The sequence below is a fragment of the Typopeltis vanoorti genome, chromosome 2 (genome assembly GCF_054136105.1).
Source record: "Typopeltis vanoorti isolate ZY-2024b chromosome 2, IOZ_Tvanoo_1.0, whole genome shotgun sequence".
NCBI lineage: Eukaryota > Metazoa > Arthropoda > Arachnida > Uropygi > Thelyphonidae > Typopeltis > Typopeltis vanoorti.
This window is the reverse complement of record NC_143550.1, coordinates 166,367,825-166,381,399: the sequence shown is the minus strand read 5'-3', so window position 1 is coordinate 166,381,399 and position 13,575 is coordinate 166,367,825. Positions and strand designations below refer to the sequence as shown.

Below are 13,575 nucleotides of genomic sequence, written 5' to 3'. Positions count from 1 at the left end.
TGAGTCTAATGCCATTAGCATTTTCTCTGTGATTTCAAACCATGCTCTCACTCTTCCTGCTATTAATGTGTAACTCATAGTTCTGTGGTGATGTTATGCTCCTAAATACATCCAGTACGTCTGCAGGGTTCCCCTAACTAAAGTGAATAACTGATATAAGAAATTTGGTATGAAAATTAGAAATGAAAATAAGAAGGATCATTAAAAAAACAAAAAAAAATTAACTGCATCCTGAATGGAGAACCTATAAAACAAGTAAAATACTGCTATATAGGCACAATTTATAGTGAAGATGGCAAATATAAATATGGAAATAGACAACAAAATTATCAAAGCTGGTATGGTTGGAAACCAAGTGAATAAATTTATGTGGAATACGAGAGAAATTACCCAAAACACTAACCTGTGTATACAAAATGTTCGAACCAGTATTAACTTAGTAACCAGGGGCGGCTCGTGCATGGGAACTGCAGCACCCCAATTGTTCTCGATATATAAATATATTAATTTATTTATATTTGATTGTAATATTTAATTTTATCATCAACAGTCCTATACAATTCTCTTATTTATTATTAAAAAAAAATTAAAAATCCATCTTGTTGTAGCACTTAGGAGGGCGAAGGACACTAGCAGCACCGTGTTTACCACAGCATATGCACGTCATAATGAGATGCGAGCTATTAATGTAATGCGGAACTGTTCGTCGCACAGTTCCACTCATGTTTATATGTAGTTTGTGGCAGTAGTCGAGTATTCGTAGTGTTTATCGTGTTTATTCCGTCTCTTTAAATATTTGGACATTACAATTAAAGACATAACATTTGTTATAGTTTTAATTTTAGAACATTATTGAGATTATGATAATTGCTTTTATTTTTAAGTCATTTTGAATTATACTAAACTGTATAATTTTATCAATAATAAACAATAGTTTTTCATGTTTAATTTTTTTTTTTAATTTTTACCATAATTTTGATATTTTATCCAAACACGTATATACGTAAATTTCTTAGAGTACTTACAGTGTGTATGTATATTTCGAAAGTTGCAGCACCCTCCCCCCCCCCCACGATTTCAAGCCACGAGCCACTACTGTTAGGAACTGAAAGTTAGACTAGAAATAAAGCACTTACAAAGGCTGGAAACCACAAACATGAGTTCTGGAATAGATTGGGGGGGGGGGGGGGAAGATTACATCAATGTCAGAATCTTTTTTGAAAAAACGAGGATATTAGGAAAGAACTTGATTTTGTTATCATTCAGTAGTACGTACAGAACTTTCCTGTCAAGTTGGAAAATGACTCATTAGACGACCAAGATCTAGATCGATTGATTTCAATAAAAAGTGTCCTTAGACTGAAATATAAGATCTGTGACGTTATTGGAGTTCTGATAGATAACACATCAGTTTGGAGGAAAATTAGGAAGTTAGTACCACATGCAAAGTTTACATCATCACTATGATATCTTGTATAATCTCCATAGGATATATTATCGGTAATTTGTGATGAGATAAAATAAAGTTTTTCGCCCATTTTTGAAAATATCCAAATTTCTAGAGAAAATGAAATTTGCTTGCTTAGAATAATTCTAATGCTTCTTTTGCTTCTTCAGTTCTTTCGCTACCAGTACAACTTGAACTCTGAATAAATACGAGGTTGAACAACCTCGTGTTTAGGATTGTAATAAATTAAAACGTTTCGCTGAAAAATGCTAGCTAACTTGCGCTAGAAGGAAATTTATAAAACAATTCTCGAGTGTTTATCATCACTATGTGTTATTCCTGCATATTCTCAACTCCGCTTTTAAAGTTTTGCATGTTGTAGTGCTTGTGTTAAAAATAATAATACTCACTGGATCCATCCCTTATCACTAGAAAGAATTAGACTACAAAAAATACTCCTATTTTTTGGTTGGATTCCACCTCTCTTCTCATAAGCAGATTCAATCTGGAACTTTCTGCCTCAGTTGATATTCCAATCTCCTTAACTGTTTTTATTGCTGGTTTATATATTATGCAAACATTTTTTATTAATGACCGCTTTTTTTTTTCAGCTCTTTCGAAAGAAGAGATTATCCCTGAATTTGACCGCGATAGTGAGGTAAGTGACTTAATTTATATATATTTAATTCCTATAGTTATTTTTCCGGAAGTTATTCGTTCATTGACGCTTTTAAACTTAGCAGTACTCTTCTGCAATGTGCATTCCAAGTTTCTTGCGAAGTTTTAATTGGCCGCCTCCAAGATAAACACAGAATATTAGCCATACCAATTTATAGCTTCTGTTTTATTTAAAGGGGGAAAAAATGTACTAAATTAACTTTACCAGTAATTTTTCAATTTTGTGAATGCTAAACTTGAGCCTCCAAAAATTTCCTTGGTTATTACCGAATTCGATTAGAATGGGCTTGGAAGCGCCTTGCCTTATCAAATTACTTCAAGTGGAGATTCTTTGTTTTACCAGCGCTGGGAAGATTTTCCAACTACTTATTGCACTATTGATTATTTTCCCGATTAGGAATGCTCTCGTGAACACGGAATCTACGCACTGCCCGTTTAGCAGGGAATTTTTAAAATGTTTCACAAAGGGGAAAAAAAAAAAACCTTTCATAAATTTTGTACGTGCGTGAGAAAGAACGGACAATGAAGTGAAGGAGATAATAAAGTTTGTAATATCCCCCGTATGATTATAACAACACAATATAGGAATATTTCTGGTTCGTGCTTGCGCAGTGGCGCCAGCTGTCGCTCGAAGTTGTTACTACGCTTTTAACTAGTCTTGCCCTTGAAGTAGGTTTAATTGTTTCATTGGGCCAAGTTTAACATATCACATCAGCATTTGCAAGTTTTCAAAATGCTGTTTCTCTGTTATTACGTACATTTGTTCTCAATTATTCAGTACACGTCATTTATTGTATTATTCTTTAAGTACACTTCTTAGCAGATTTAATTACACTATTTAACCTCGTGGGACCAACTTGCCATGCATTTGTAGTGAATTATATATGAATTCCTAGTTATTATTCATAATGCGATTTAAACTTTATTTATTTTTTGTTTGCTTCACTTGCTTGAGCAATAGCGCCATCTGATATCTAAATTAGTAACTATAAAAATTTACAGGAAAACTTTCGCTTAACGCGATTAATTAATCCATCAATTAATGCGCGCAAAGTGAAATCGCGTTAAGCGAATGCAATAAACAATAGGAATAATAATTCATCCATCAGTTAGCGTAAATTGGGGAGGGGGATTACACTATAAGCTATATTAGAGGATAAAAATCAATTGCTTAAATTTTTATTTAATGTCTAAACATTTGATTCAGCTACTTTTTTACAAAAAAATTAAGTAAAGATGTTTGAATTGTGCTCGACTTTTTTATCTTGTCATGCAATTTGCGATCGCTTTATCACGATTTCGGCGGACTTCGAAGCTTCGTTCCATATCAAGATCAGCATCAAACAAGATTTCCTTAGCATGCTCAATGTGATGGAAAACTAGCTCAAGTTCTTTTGCAGTTAGCTTCTTAGTCGTAACATTCTCTTCTTGTTCGCACTCCTTATCGTTTTCATATGCACGTTGTTCTTCTAGTTGAAGGAGATCATTCTCGCTTAACTGTTCTGAATGGGAATCGAGCAGATTTCTCACATCTTCATTATCCAGTTCATTAAAATCCAAGTTCTTTTCCAGTTCTGCTGATTTCTTCAATAATGTTAGTTCTTGGATTTTGCGCACGATAAACTAACATAGGCTTGAGTTTAAAGTTGCCTCCTAATAAAAGACGATCTTTAGATACTTTGTATCCTGGTTGAGATACCTCAGTTTTAGATAGGAAAGTTTTTGTTAACATATGCTTCGAAAAGAGACCAATTTCGTCGACATTGAATATTTGCCGATCATCATAATCACCCTTCTGAATTGTCCTTTGCAATTCTTCAGGAAACTTGGCCGCAGAATCTTTATAAGCACTAGCAGATTCGCCAGTTATTCTTACGTTATGCAGTCCAGCTCGATTTTTAAAACGGTTAAACCATCCTAAACCCGCAGTAAAGCGTTCACATTCCTCTTGAAATTTGGTCTCTTTCAATGAGGTAAAAATATTGATAACTTTTACCTGAATATTTCTTTTACTAAGAGGTATTCTTTTTTTGGTTATAATCCTCAATTCAGAATGATAAAAGACGCTCCAACTTGATCATTAAATAGCTTCTATTTCGGGTGATCTGCATGCTTAAAGAAGCAGTAGCAACTTTCCTTGTTCTTTGTATTCCTTGCTGTTATTTAATTTATTCCAAACTGTAGACCCGCTTTATCCAGATCTTGCACAATCATTGTATTACTAGCGCCACTTTCATGTCTCTTAATGACTTACGGCTTTTCCCCTCGTTACAGATTGATGACAAAAAATTTCGCGTAACATAAAAAAAAAAAAAATCGCGTCAACTAATTATCGCGCATATCGAATTAGCGTTAAGCGAGGTTTCCTGCATTTTAAATATTTTGTGTTTGTATTCTGCGTGAATGTCAGCCATTACGTTATCTTTCCCAAGAAACCTCGAGTACCTTCTATCTCTAGAGATAAGCGTACTCCCCCCCCCCCCCTCTCCATGTCGATAAACTCCGGTGTCTAAAAGACACTTTAAAATCGTGATTTCAACAGCTGACGCGAACTAACATTTCTTCGTGTTATTGATGGAGTAAAAAATCCGCATTAGGAAGTACTGCATTTGCGAGTTACATTCATCAATGCTGTATTCAGTTTTTTACCGTCTACTTCATTTCAAGTTGAAAATCAATACAAAGATTTAATTGGGTTCTCAAAAATGCCTTATTAAAGACGTAAGACGGAATCTTAAAATCGAAAAACCATCAAGATGGAGACTTCTTTTCTGAAGTGTGCACTAATTGGATGAAACGAATGTGTATCGAGACATTTTTCAGAGTCGATAGTGCTTTCAATTCTACCACGCTATGATCATTTCATAGCTTCATTAAAAAACGTTGAGTTACATCTGTTTAATTTGACATCCAAAGAATGGATGTCAAGTTAAAGAAAGTGCCACTGCGCATGTGATTAGAGTTGAATGGACGAATTACTAGGACGACTGATAAATTCAGCGATTTTTTTTTTTCTTCATAAAATTATAACTTCGGTGCTATTTTAGATGCCATGGCACTCATCAAATATTAGCAGACAGGCACGATTGTGAAAAAGTTGAAGAAAAATGTTTATCCTTTTTTGACATTTTGGTTTTACTGATATACGTAAAAATTGAAGTAAATATAACTGACGCTCTACACCTTCCACAGAAGAGGATGTCACTCTTTAGCACTATATCTTTGGCAGTAGGTTAGAGAGTCCACCTTTGTCATCACCATCAGATAAATGCGGTCTCTATCTGAAGTATATAGACACGTGAGTATGTCGGTTAGCTGCCATCATCTCGTATTCCTGATCCTACCTAGTTTTCCTCTTGGTGAAGTTTGCTCTTTCAGAAAATAGAATTAGATGGAATAAAAGAAGAGGAGAAGCAAGATATGCAGTTGAATTGTGAATGGATAATGAATACCTCACGCTCGTGATATGTATAGTTTAGCTGAAGGCAAAAGTAAAATGGATGTTGGTTTACTGAAATAACACCCATGGAAGTGCTTGTTATAAAAGACGTAGGCAAAAAAAAAGACTTTCTTTAAGATAGTTGTTGGAGTGTCTGAAAGGGGCAGGGGGTCATCAATTGAATTGGCCTTTCCGAGCAGCATAAAGGAGGTTAAGAAAACTTTTGGTACTCTGCCAATGCAAGAATGGTATTCCGAGTTTGAACGGATTTGTGATTTGCACGACTTAACAGGCGTAGAGATGAAAATGGTGTCTTGAAAGGAAAAGGCAGTTTTTTGAACGCTGTGGTTGTGCTAGGAAAGTCTAGAGATATGTCAGCTCGAGCGAGAGCGATCTGCCCTCATCTGATTTGGGTATTACTGAAAGTAGAGAGATGAAAGTTTTTTTTTTTTCCCCGGAGAGAATGGTTATTGCCGGATTTGTAAAATGAACTGGTGGAATGGAGAATTACTGTCATTGGCTCGTATAATTTGGATCAATGTGTGTGGAAGGGGGGGGGGGGGTATTTTTTCACATTAACGTTAAAACAATGAAACAATCTATTTGCCTGTTTTTATTCCCAACCACTAGAGGTTGCAAACCTGTAGTATGCTATAACTGTAAGTACGCTGTTGTGTGTGTGTGTGTGTGTGTGTGTGTGTGTGTGTGTGTGTGTGTGTGTGTGTGTATACGCGCGCCAGTTTCCCGTTTTCTGTGATGAAAATGTTTCCGCCTCAGTATGCGACTGACTTACTTACCTTCAGTTGAAAGGCCATTATAGTTTCTTCATGTACGGGATTCATATCCCAGTTGGAAAAACTCCGGGCAAATGTCATAATATCCTCGCGACTGCACTTTGAACACGCTCACTTGAGAGAAAGCCATTGCTGTATAGAAGGAAGAGGATGGACGAAGAAACGGATCCCAGGAACTCTCCCATATTGATGAGGAAAAGTGAATAAGCCGAGAAAGAACTGGCCGCCCGGTTGTAAAGGATGGACTGTAGACCATAGCAGTGCAGTTTGGGAGAAAGGAAGATGCTAAGGTAGATGTGCGGTGTTATTTGAAAACTGGAATTAGTAATGAGAGGATAAAGGTAACAGTCGAAGATGAAATTTCGAAGACACTGAGAAATAAGATTTCTCTGGTATAAATATGCATTGAAGAAAATATGAATGATTGTCGGTCTACGACCGACAATCATTCATATATGGAGGAGGAGGATCCCAACAGTGTTCCACTTAGGTGGCGTAATCTGCGTAAAAAAAATTTGAAGCATTGTATTCGCTGAAGTTTATTCGCGCAGTTATTGTATATTTAAAATTATTATATTGGTAAATTTTAATGTACACTATTTAACAGAAAGTTTAAATATTTGGAATGAACTCCTATAAACCAATGTTTTTTTATTATTATTATGCATTTAAATTATGTTTTACGCTCTTTTATTATTTTTAATGAAAAAAATTTGACCAGAAGCTTGAAACTCAATTCGTATCAGTTGTAAGCCTTAATGGATGCCTCTGAAGTTGTAAAGCTTCAGAGGCGGAAACTGCATTAAAAAAAAAAAAAGTTTTAAACGCAGTATTTTACAATCCGATAAACTTAATGTCATAGATCAAAATAAGAAGCAAAACTGTATTTTTAAAATATTAACTTAATATATACAAATTGAGTTAAGTTTAAATCTCCCGTAATACTGAAAAATCTGATGATCAAGATCACTCCATTTGGTAATTCCTGCTCTGAAGGCTATGATGGTCTTCCTTCCTTCGTATGCAAATAATTAAACATTAATGGAGATATTTATCCAAAAGTGATTCTAGGTGCTCGAAACATTTGTCGTAGAGTAGTAGAAATTTAAATTAGACTTTCATGTAGTGTGAAAGTAGGTCCTTAAGATCAATACAGTTATCTTATGTTCTAAGTGGTGAAATGAATGAAATCTTAAAAAACCGGAAGACATCCGTCTCACTTAACCAAATCTAACGCATCTTAATTAGGCACAGAGTAAAATTGTGTGGTTCATAGTACGTAAGTTACTCAAGGCATACTTTTCTTGTATAAAGATAAATATTTATACATTGCGGAGCTTCGTGAAGTTTTATATATATATACGGTGTAAATATATATATCCTAAGACGAAGTTGAGTGATTTGCGAAGAATGACCTCGGCGGGATTAGTTGTAGTTGTTGACCATGGAAGGTGTTGATCACTGTTACATTCACCCCTAATACTGATAAGAGGGCGTTCTTAAACTCTGTGGAATGGGCGGATGTTTACTTTTGCCTACACAACACTGTATTAGTGTGTAAATAAACGTGGTTATTTTTGAAAAACACACTAAATTATACTGAAGGGGGCGCTGAGGAAAAAGTTGCAAATTCCTTAAATATGCGCGCGTTGGAATTTGTCTCGATGACCTTTGCCGTTCAGAGAACTCAAATGTTTTTAAACCCAATATCTGCGTGGGATTAAGAGATCGAACAAATTGCCTTGCTTTCGAGGCATTTTAGGCCATAGATGAATTTCATTCCCCGTACGAGATCGTCCTGCTTATTGGAGGCCTGAAGTGGCGTGAGAAATGATCCATGGAGTTTATTTAACCCTCAGCCCACCCACAGTATTCATGCTTATGTGGAATTTTCATAATGCATAATCGTTTAGAAAATTTATAAGAAATTTTACTTGAAAAAAAAAAAAAAAAAACATGGATCCAAATATTGTATTCAGATTTGCCTATTGATGTATTTCATTTATATGTTATATATTTTAGATGTATGGTGATGAAATTAAGTATGTTTCATCCTCTTTTCATGCATTTTATAATATTTTGTATATTAGTTAACCAATATTCTCCTAGCCTTAACCTTTTTCTGTTTGTTTCTTCTTAGAACGTTGAAGTTAGGAAAGTCACACTGAACGGATTCAGCGATGGCCGAACGGAAGTTCTTTGTCCTTCTACAACTACTTCGCTGTCCATGTCGGATACTGCAAGCACTCCAACCTTGGACAATCTCAAGACGTCGGCCAGTAGCTACAGTTTCCAACATGAAACAAACGGTAATGTTCCCTTGGACACAATCTCGCAGACATTAAAAAAGGAGATGCCTCAGCCACCACCGCGCACAAGTTCCAGTCATGGGAACCTTCATCAGTATACCAAGAAGCAAGGTAAGGAATGCTATTCTGTTTACAGAACCTAGTTGTGTTTTTAATACATGAAAAAAATATCGATGGCGCTAGCCGGGTTTGAGCGATGGGTAGAGCGTACCAAATTTAGAATTAAATTTGGTACGGTCTAAATTTTCGATGTGGTTAGGTCGGCATGGCTGTGGTCACCATTACTGATTTTTGGAAGAGAGGGTGGGAAAAGTTCCTCTCGTTAGATAATATTTAAATGAGTCAATGTCCTTTGACGTAGGACATGCAAAATAGTTCTTTTCCTTTTTTCTTGCTTTAAAGCATGTTCTAATCTTCTTAGCCCTTATTATCTTACAAAATAAGATGAATCAGATGGAAGTTTTACCCCGGATGTAAACTTTTTTTTTTTTCATTTCGATTTTTTATAAACCTAGTTGCGGTCGGATGTCGGTAATATTTATTCGAATACCGGAAATGTTAAAGATTTTTTTTAGAATTCATCGGTCCTCAAGCATGTAAATACTTCGTGCGAACGCATGGCTCATAGGAAGGAACCACCCAGCAAATACTTGGTGGGATGGGGGATATCCATCGTCGTTAGAAACGCGTGCATTCAATTATGCCATCTGGACGCACGACGTGTTTATTCTCTCTACACTTGAACAGGCAATCGTTTGTAACCTAGAAGATATCGCGACCTGACCTCCATTTGTTTCGGCGACGCTTTGGATTAGATAGCAATCCGGTATTTGGTGAATTAGCTCGGATGTCGTCCCGAAGTCGCACGCGGCGTTATCAGTGGAGGGAGATTTCTGACCAAAGATAGGGATTTTTTTTTCTTCTTCTTTTCTGTCTCTCACACATCTCCTTCCCCTCCGTCTCGATGTATTCAGATGAAATCGGCACAGTTTTAAAATTTTATTTCACACTTTCTGCGTGTTTTGTTAACCCAGTTTTTTTTGGGTTTTTTTAACAAATGTTAATGCCATTAAAACTGGTTTTCTTCAAAGCTATAATGTAATAAATGTCTCAATTCCAGCTAACGAGAGCGGTTATTGCTGATCTTAATGATGTATCGTTTAGGATGGCTGCTTGCAGGGCATTTTTCCGGCTAACAGATGACACACATAGATTATTTGCTTTCTGGGACCATTTAATTTCAAATAATTTTGTTTTAAAAAAAATCAAAATTTCCTAACAGTAGTTTATAGGTCCTCTAAGAGACCATACTGCTTAAATTGAACAAACCTTCTGGAACAACTTGATTGTAACACGTTTTATCCACTTTGCTGACTCATCGTGCACAGAACGGGTCCTGGACCCTCAGTGTGTGTAGGAACCGTTTATTTATGCAAGAAAAGGATTGTTTCTTATCTGTCATGTCATGGTGGTTGCGCCGTTACCCACATTACCCAACCCTTTCTTACCCTCCTTCTAGTTGTATTAGGTGCCTGCGCTTGACTAGGCAGATGTAATCCGACCTCAAACAGGTTTTCGATTTTAGGTTGTTTTTTTTACCTTAGAGGAGATGTTTATATGCGAAAAAAAAAAGTAAGAAGGAATAAGTTGTGGTTCAAGACGTTGATTCTTCCACTTTCGTTGCTATGAATGTTTTAACGAATAATAGATAATCCTTCTTGACAGTCAATCTCTTGTTTCAAAAACCCTTCGGGTACTAAATGATTTTTGGCACATTTACAGCAAAAGCGTTGGGCGAGTATCTTGCCTTGAGCGCCAAGCGCTTTGATGCTGAGTGTAATAATGCGATGCGATATAATCTACTGCTTTCCCAACCACAATTAACAATTTATGCATCTTAATACTCGTTTTTAGATTTTCCGAAGCTGAACTCATTGATCTCTTTCCTATCCAGCAGTTTCTCTTTACCATTCCCCGGTGAAACGGCAGTGGTCTGCCGGTGACTGGCCTGTTCCCAGGGAGGAGCTGAAGAACGCCAGCGAGACGGACGTTAGACTGCGGAAGCCACCGAGACCGAAGTCGGAGGTTATCTGCGTGCGGGACAAATACAAAAACCATCGCTATTCAGAAGCGGTCCTAGGGGTGAGTGAGTTGTTTTTCCCTTTGTTATTACCTAATAGTTTGAAGGTCTCGTCACGCGTAAGCTAAAAATGTGTAGTCACGATAGTTGTACTTGAAGTGGATTATGTATCTCTGCATAGGAGGAGACCGAGACATCGTTGTTGCCACACGATTGTTCTGGCATTCCCTTCATCCTTGTGACAAAGCACTTTCGTTCGTTTTGAGCAAGAAGAAACCGAAGGACAAGTTCCTTTGGTTAATAAATACGGGAGAAAAATGCAGCATACGCCGACGAAGCGTATCAGCCCTAACAACCCCTCATCCCCCATCAAAAACCAATTATCCGTATTGTTGAGGTCATAATCGACGGGCCATCTGACGCGGCCTCGTAAACACAGCTATATTTAGCTGCAAATACGGCCTCGTGCTTCGCCAGCTGCAGCTCATCAAGCTGAAATATTTGCGTGGCTTGCTGTCGCCTGTCACGCATCGTTGTCACATATATTATGTTAATCGCAGGAACAATGAGTTGATATTACTTCCACGAAATGCAGCCTTTTTTTTTTCCTCTTCGGGTTTTCTCTTAGTTCTGTTTGCAAAAAAAACGAAAATTGCTAAAAATTACTGTCAGGGTTAATTTGCAGTCGATCTCAAAAATTGGACGGACGTTCTCCAAGATTACCCTTCTTAGTAATGTTTGGGTTCTCGCTTCCCAAAATTCAATTCGTACGAGTTATTCCTGGATTTTTACCTGTTATCTGATGAAGAAAAATAAGCTTAGGATACTTCAAGCGAAACCAGACAACCCATCAAGGTGATCAGGCTTGAATTTTCGGAATTATGGAGTAATACTTAATATAATTTAGCCTGTTTAAATGTTTACTCATATTTCAGATTGTATTAGTTTAAAAATAGTTAAAATGGAAAGTAATAAATAAAACCGCAACTTTCCTACTGGCTCTCTCAAAAATGCCTCATTCTCGACTTTTTAATTACATATGCATGTGTTTGTGTGTTATTCAGAGAAAGAAGAAAAAGAAACTTCATTTGGCATTAAAACTTGAATAAACTGTAAAAGTATTTATATAGGGGAATCATTGTTCGGAATTTGAAATTTCTAAAGATGTTTGGGAATGTTTTTGTTTTCAGGTTGTACATAATTTTTCTCAGTAAGCAAGGTAGTGCAAGACTGCCAATCATCGTCCTGCTTATTGGAGGCATCCTGGGATATACAATATTGGGTCTCTACACCAAGTTTTTCAGATATCTCGCATTCACCCTGAAGTGCGATAAAATTGCAACCCTTCGCGGTGGAATTATTTACAAAGAAATTATGTACAAGCAAATTTAATTTTTAGTCAAAGTGCTACAAACGAATTAATGGAAAAACAATTAAGATTCGAAGAACATGCTTCATTCAGCTATGCACCGCATCCTCCCCCTACACACACACACTTAAAGTTCAGGGTTTTTTTGGAAAATGTGTTAATTTTACAAAGAGGTCACGGAGAAATCTGATGTGATTTTGGACATTTTGTCAACAATGTCTTTTGACTATGTTCCACTTATGAGCCCTCATTAAAATGCGATAAACGAATGTTGAGTATTCAGTGAGATGGATAAGGAACAGGGTCATAGACAAATAGTGTTTTAGAGAAGTGAATCGAATAGTTAAAAGTGAAGTGCTCCGAGGTTTAGAGCTTGCTGTTTAATTTATTCATTCCTGATTTCGTTCGTACATCAAGAGCAAAATCATGCCCCAACTGAAAAAACTGGACAGAAGAACAGACTAAAATTTTATATGAGTTCAAACCGAAGGAGAAAGCATTGCAAATAATTATTAAATATGAATATTTTGGATACTTTTCAATGCTTTCTCATTAATTTTGAATTCATCTAACTATTGGTTTTTCTACAAGTAAATGAATTGAGAATTGAAAGGATTGTATTATGATGGTTATGAGATTCGATAGGGTCGCCTGCACAAACTTAAATAGCTGAAGAAGAAGAGTAGACAAAAGTTTTACAAGTTTGTTCACGAATTATATTGCCAGACTGGTTAGCCAAGCGGATAGTTCTTCCACTCTCCAGCCAGTAAACTCTGCTTCAAGCCCCACAAGATACTGTACTTTTTTCTTTAGATTGTAGGGGATTTTCATCGCCCTGTGATGAAAATCCCCTAAGACCACCTCCCTACTTATTAGACTAGAATTGACTTAGGGGAAGGGGAATCCACGTTTGGCTCTAAAGTACACCTTCCAGATTATCTAACCCTTAGGTCATCATCCAATACGAAAATCACAATCATTCACATAAGCATGTTGTGACTAGGGATAATTAACGTAGGGCCAGCGTTTCCCAAACTTTACGTAGTTAGGAACCGAGCTTTTTTTCAGTGAAATTATTTTGCCGCTCTTTGTGTGTGTGGTTTGCCGAATCAATTTGTACTGCCGATAAAAATAAATTAAATTTTACTGTTTATGCAATCGTCTTATTATTCACTTATGAATTTTTAAATTAAACACCTAATATGAAGGATTTCACATAACTGTGTGTCAGGAGGAAAAAATTCGGATTAATCCTCAAATCAGATTCGACATGCATTGTATTGCTGTACTTAAGGCATTATTAGGAATCTGACTGCTTTCTCCAGTACCTGTGTATAACTCATTTACATTTCAACAATTCAGCCAAAAAAATTAACCAAGGAACGGCGTATCAAAAAGCTCTTTTAAGGGTGTCACGGGAAAAGTTAATTTGAGGAATTCATTTGTAATAATTCGAGGT

General features: G+C 36.4%; 1 protein-coding gene across 1 annotated transcript in view; it reads left to right on the top strand.

Moving 5' to 3' along the window:
• LOC150109622 (cyclin-dependent kinase 14-like) overlaps positions 1 to 13,575 on the top strand; it is a 185,514-nt gene that overhangs the window by 75,549 nt on the left and 96,390 nt on the right. The window contains exons 2-4 of the mRNA XM_090402788.1: positions 2,059 to 2,105; positions 8,499 to 8,778; positions 10,622 to 10,809. Of these exons, the coding sequence (XP_090258914.1) occupies positions 2,059 to 2,105; positions 8,499 to 8,778; positions 10,622 to 10,809 (515 nt within the window). The remainder of the gene's footprint in view (positions 1 to 2,058; positions 2,106 to 8,498; positions 8,779 to 10,621; positions 10,810 to 13,575) is intronic.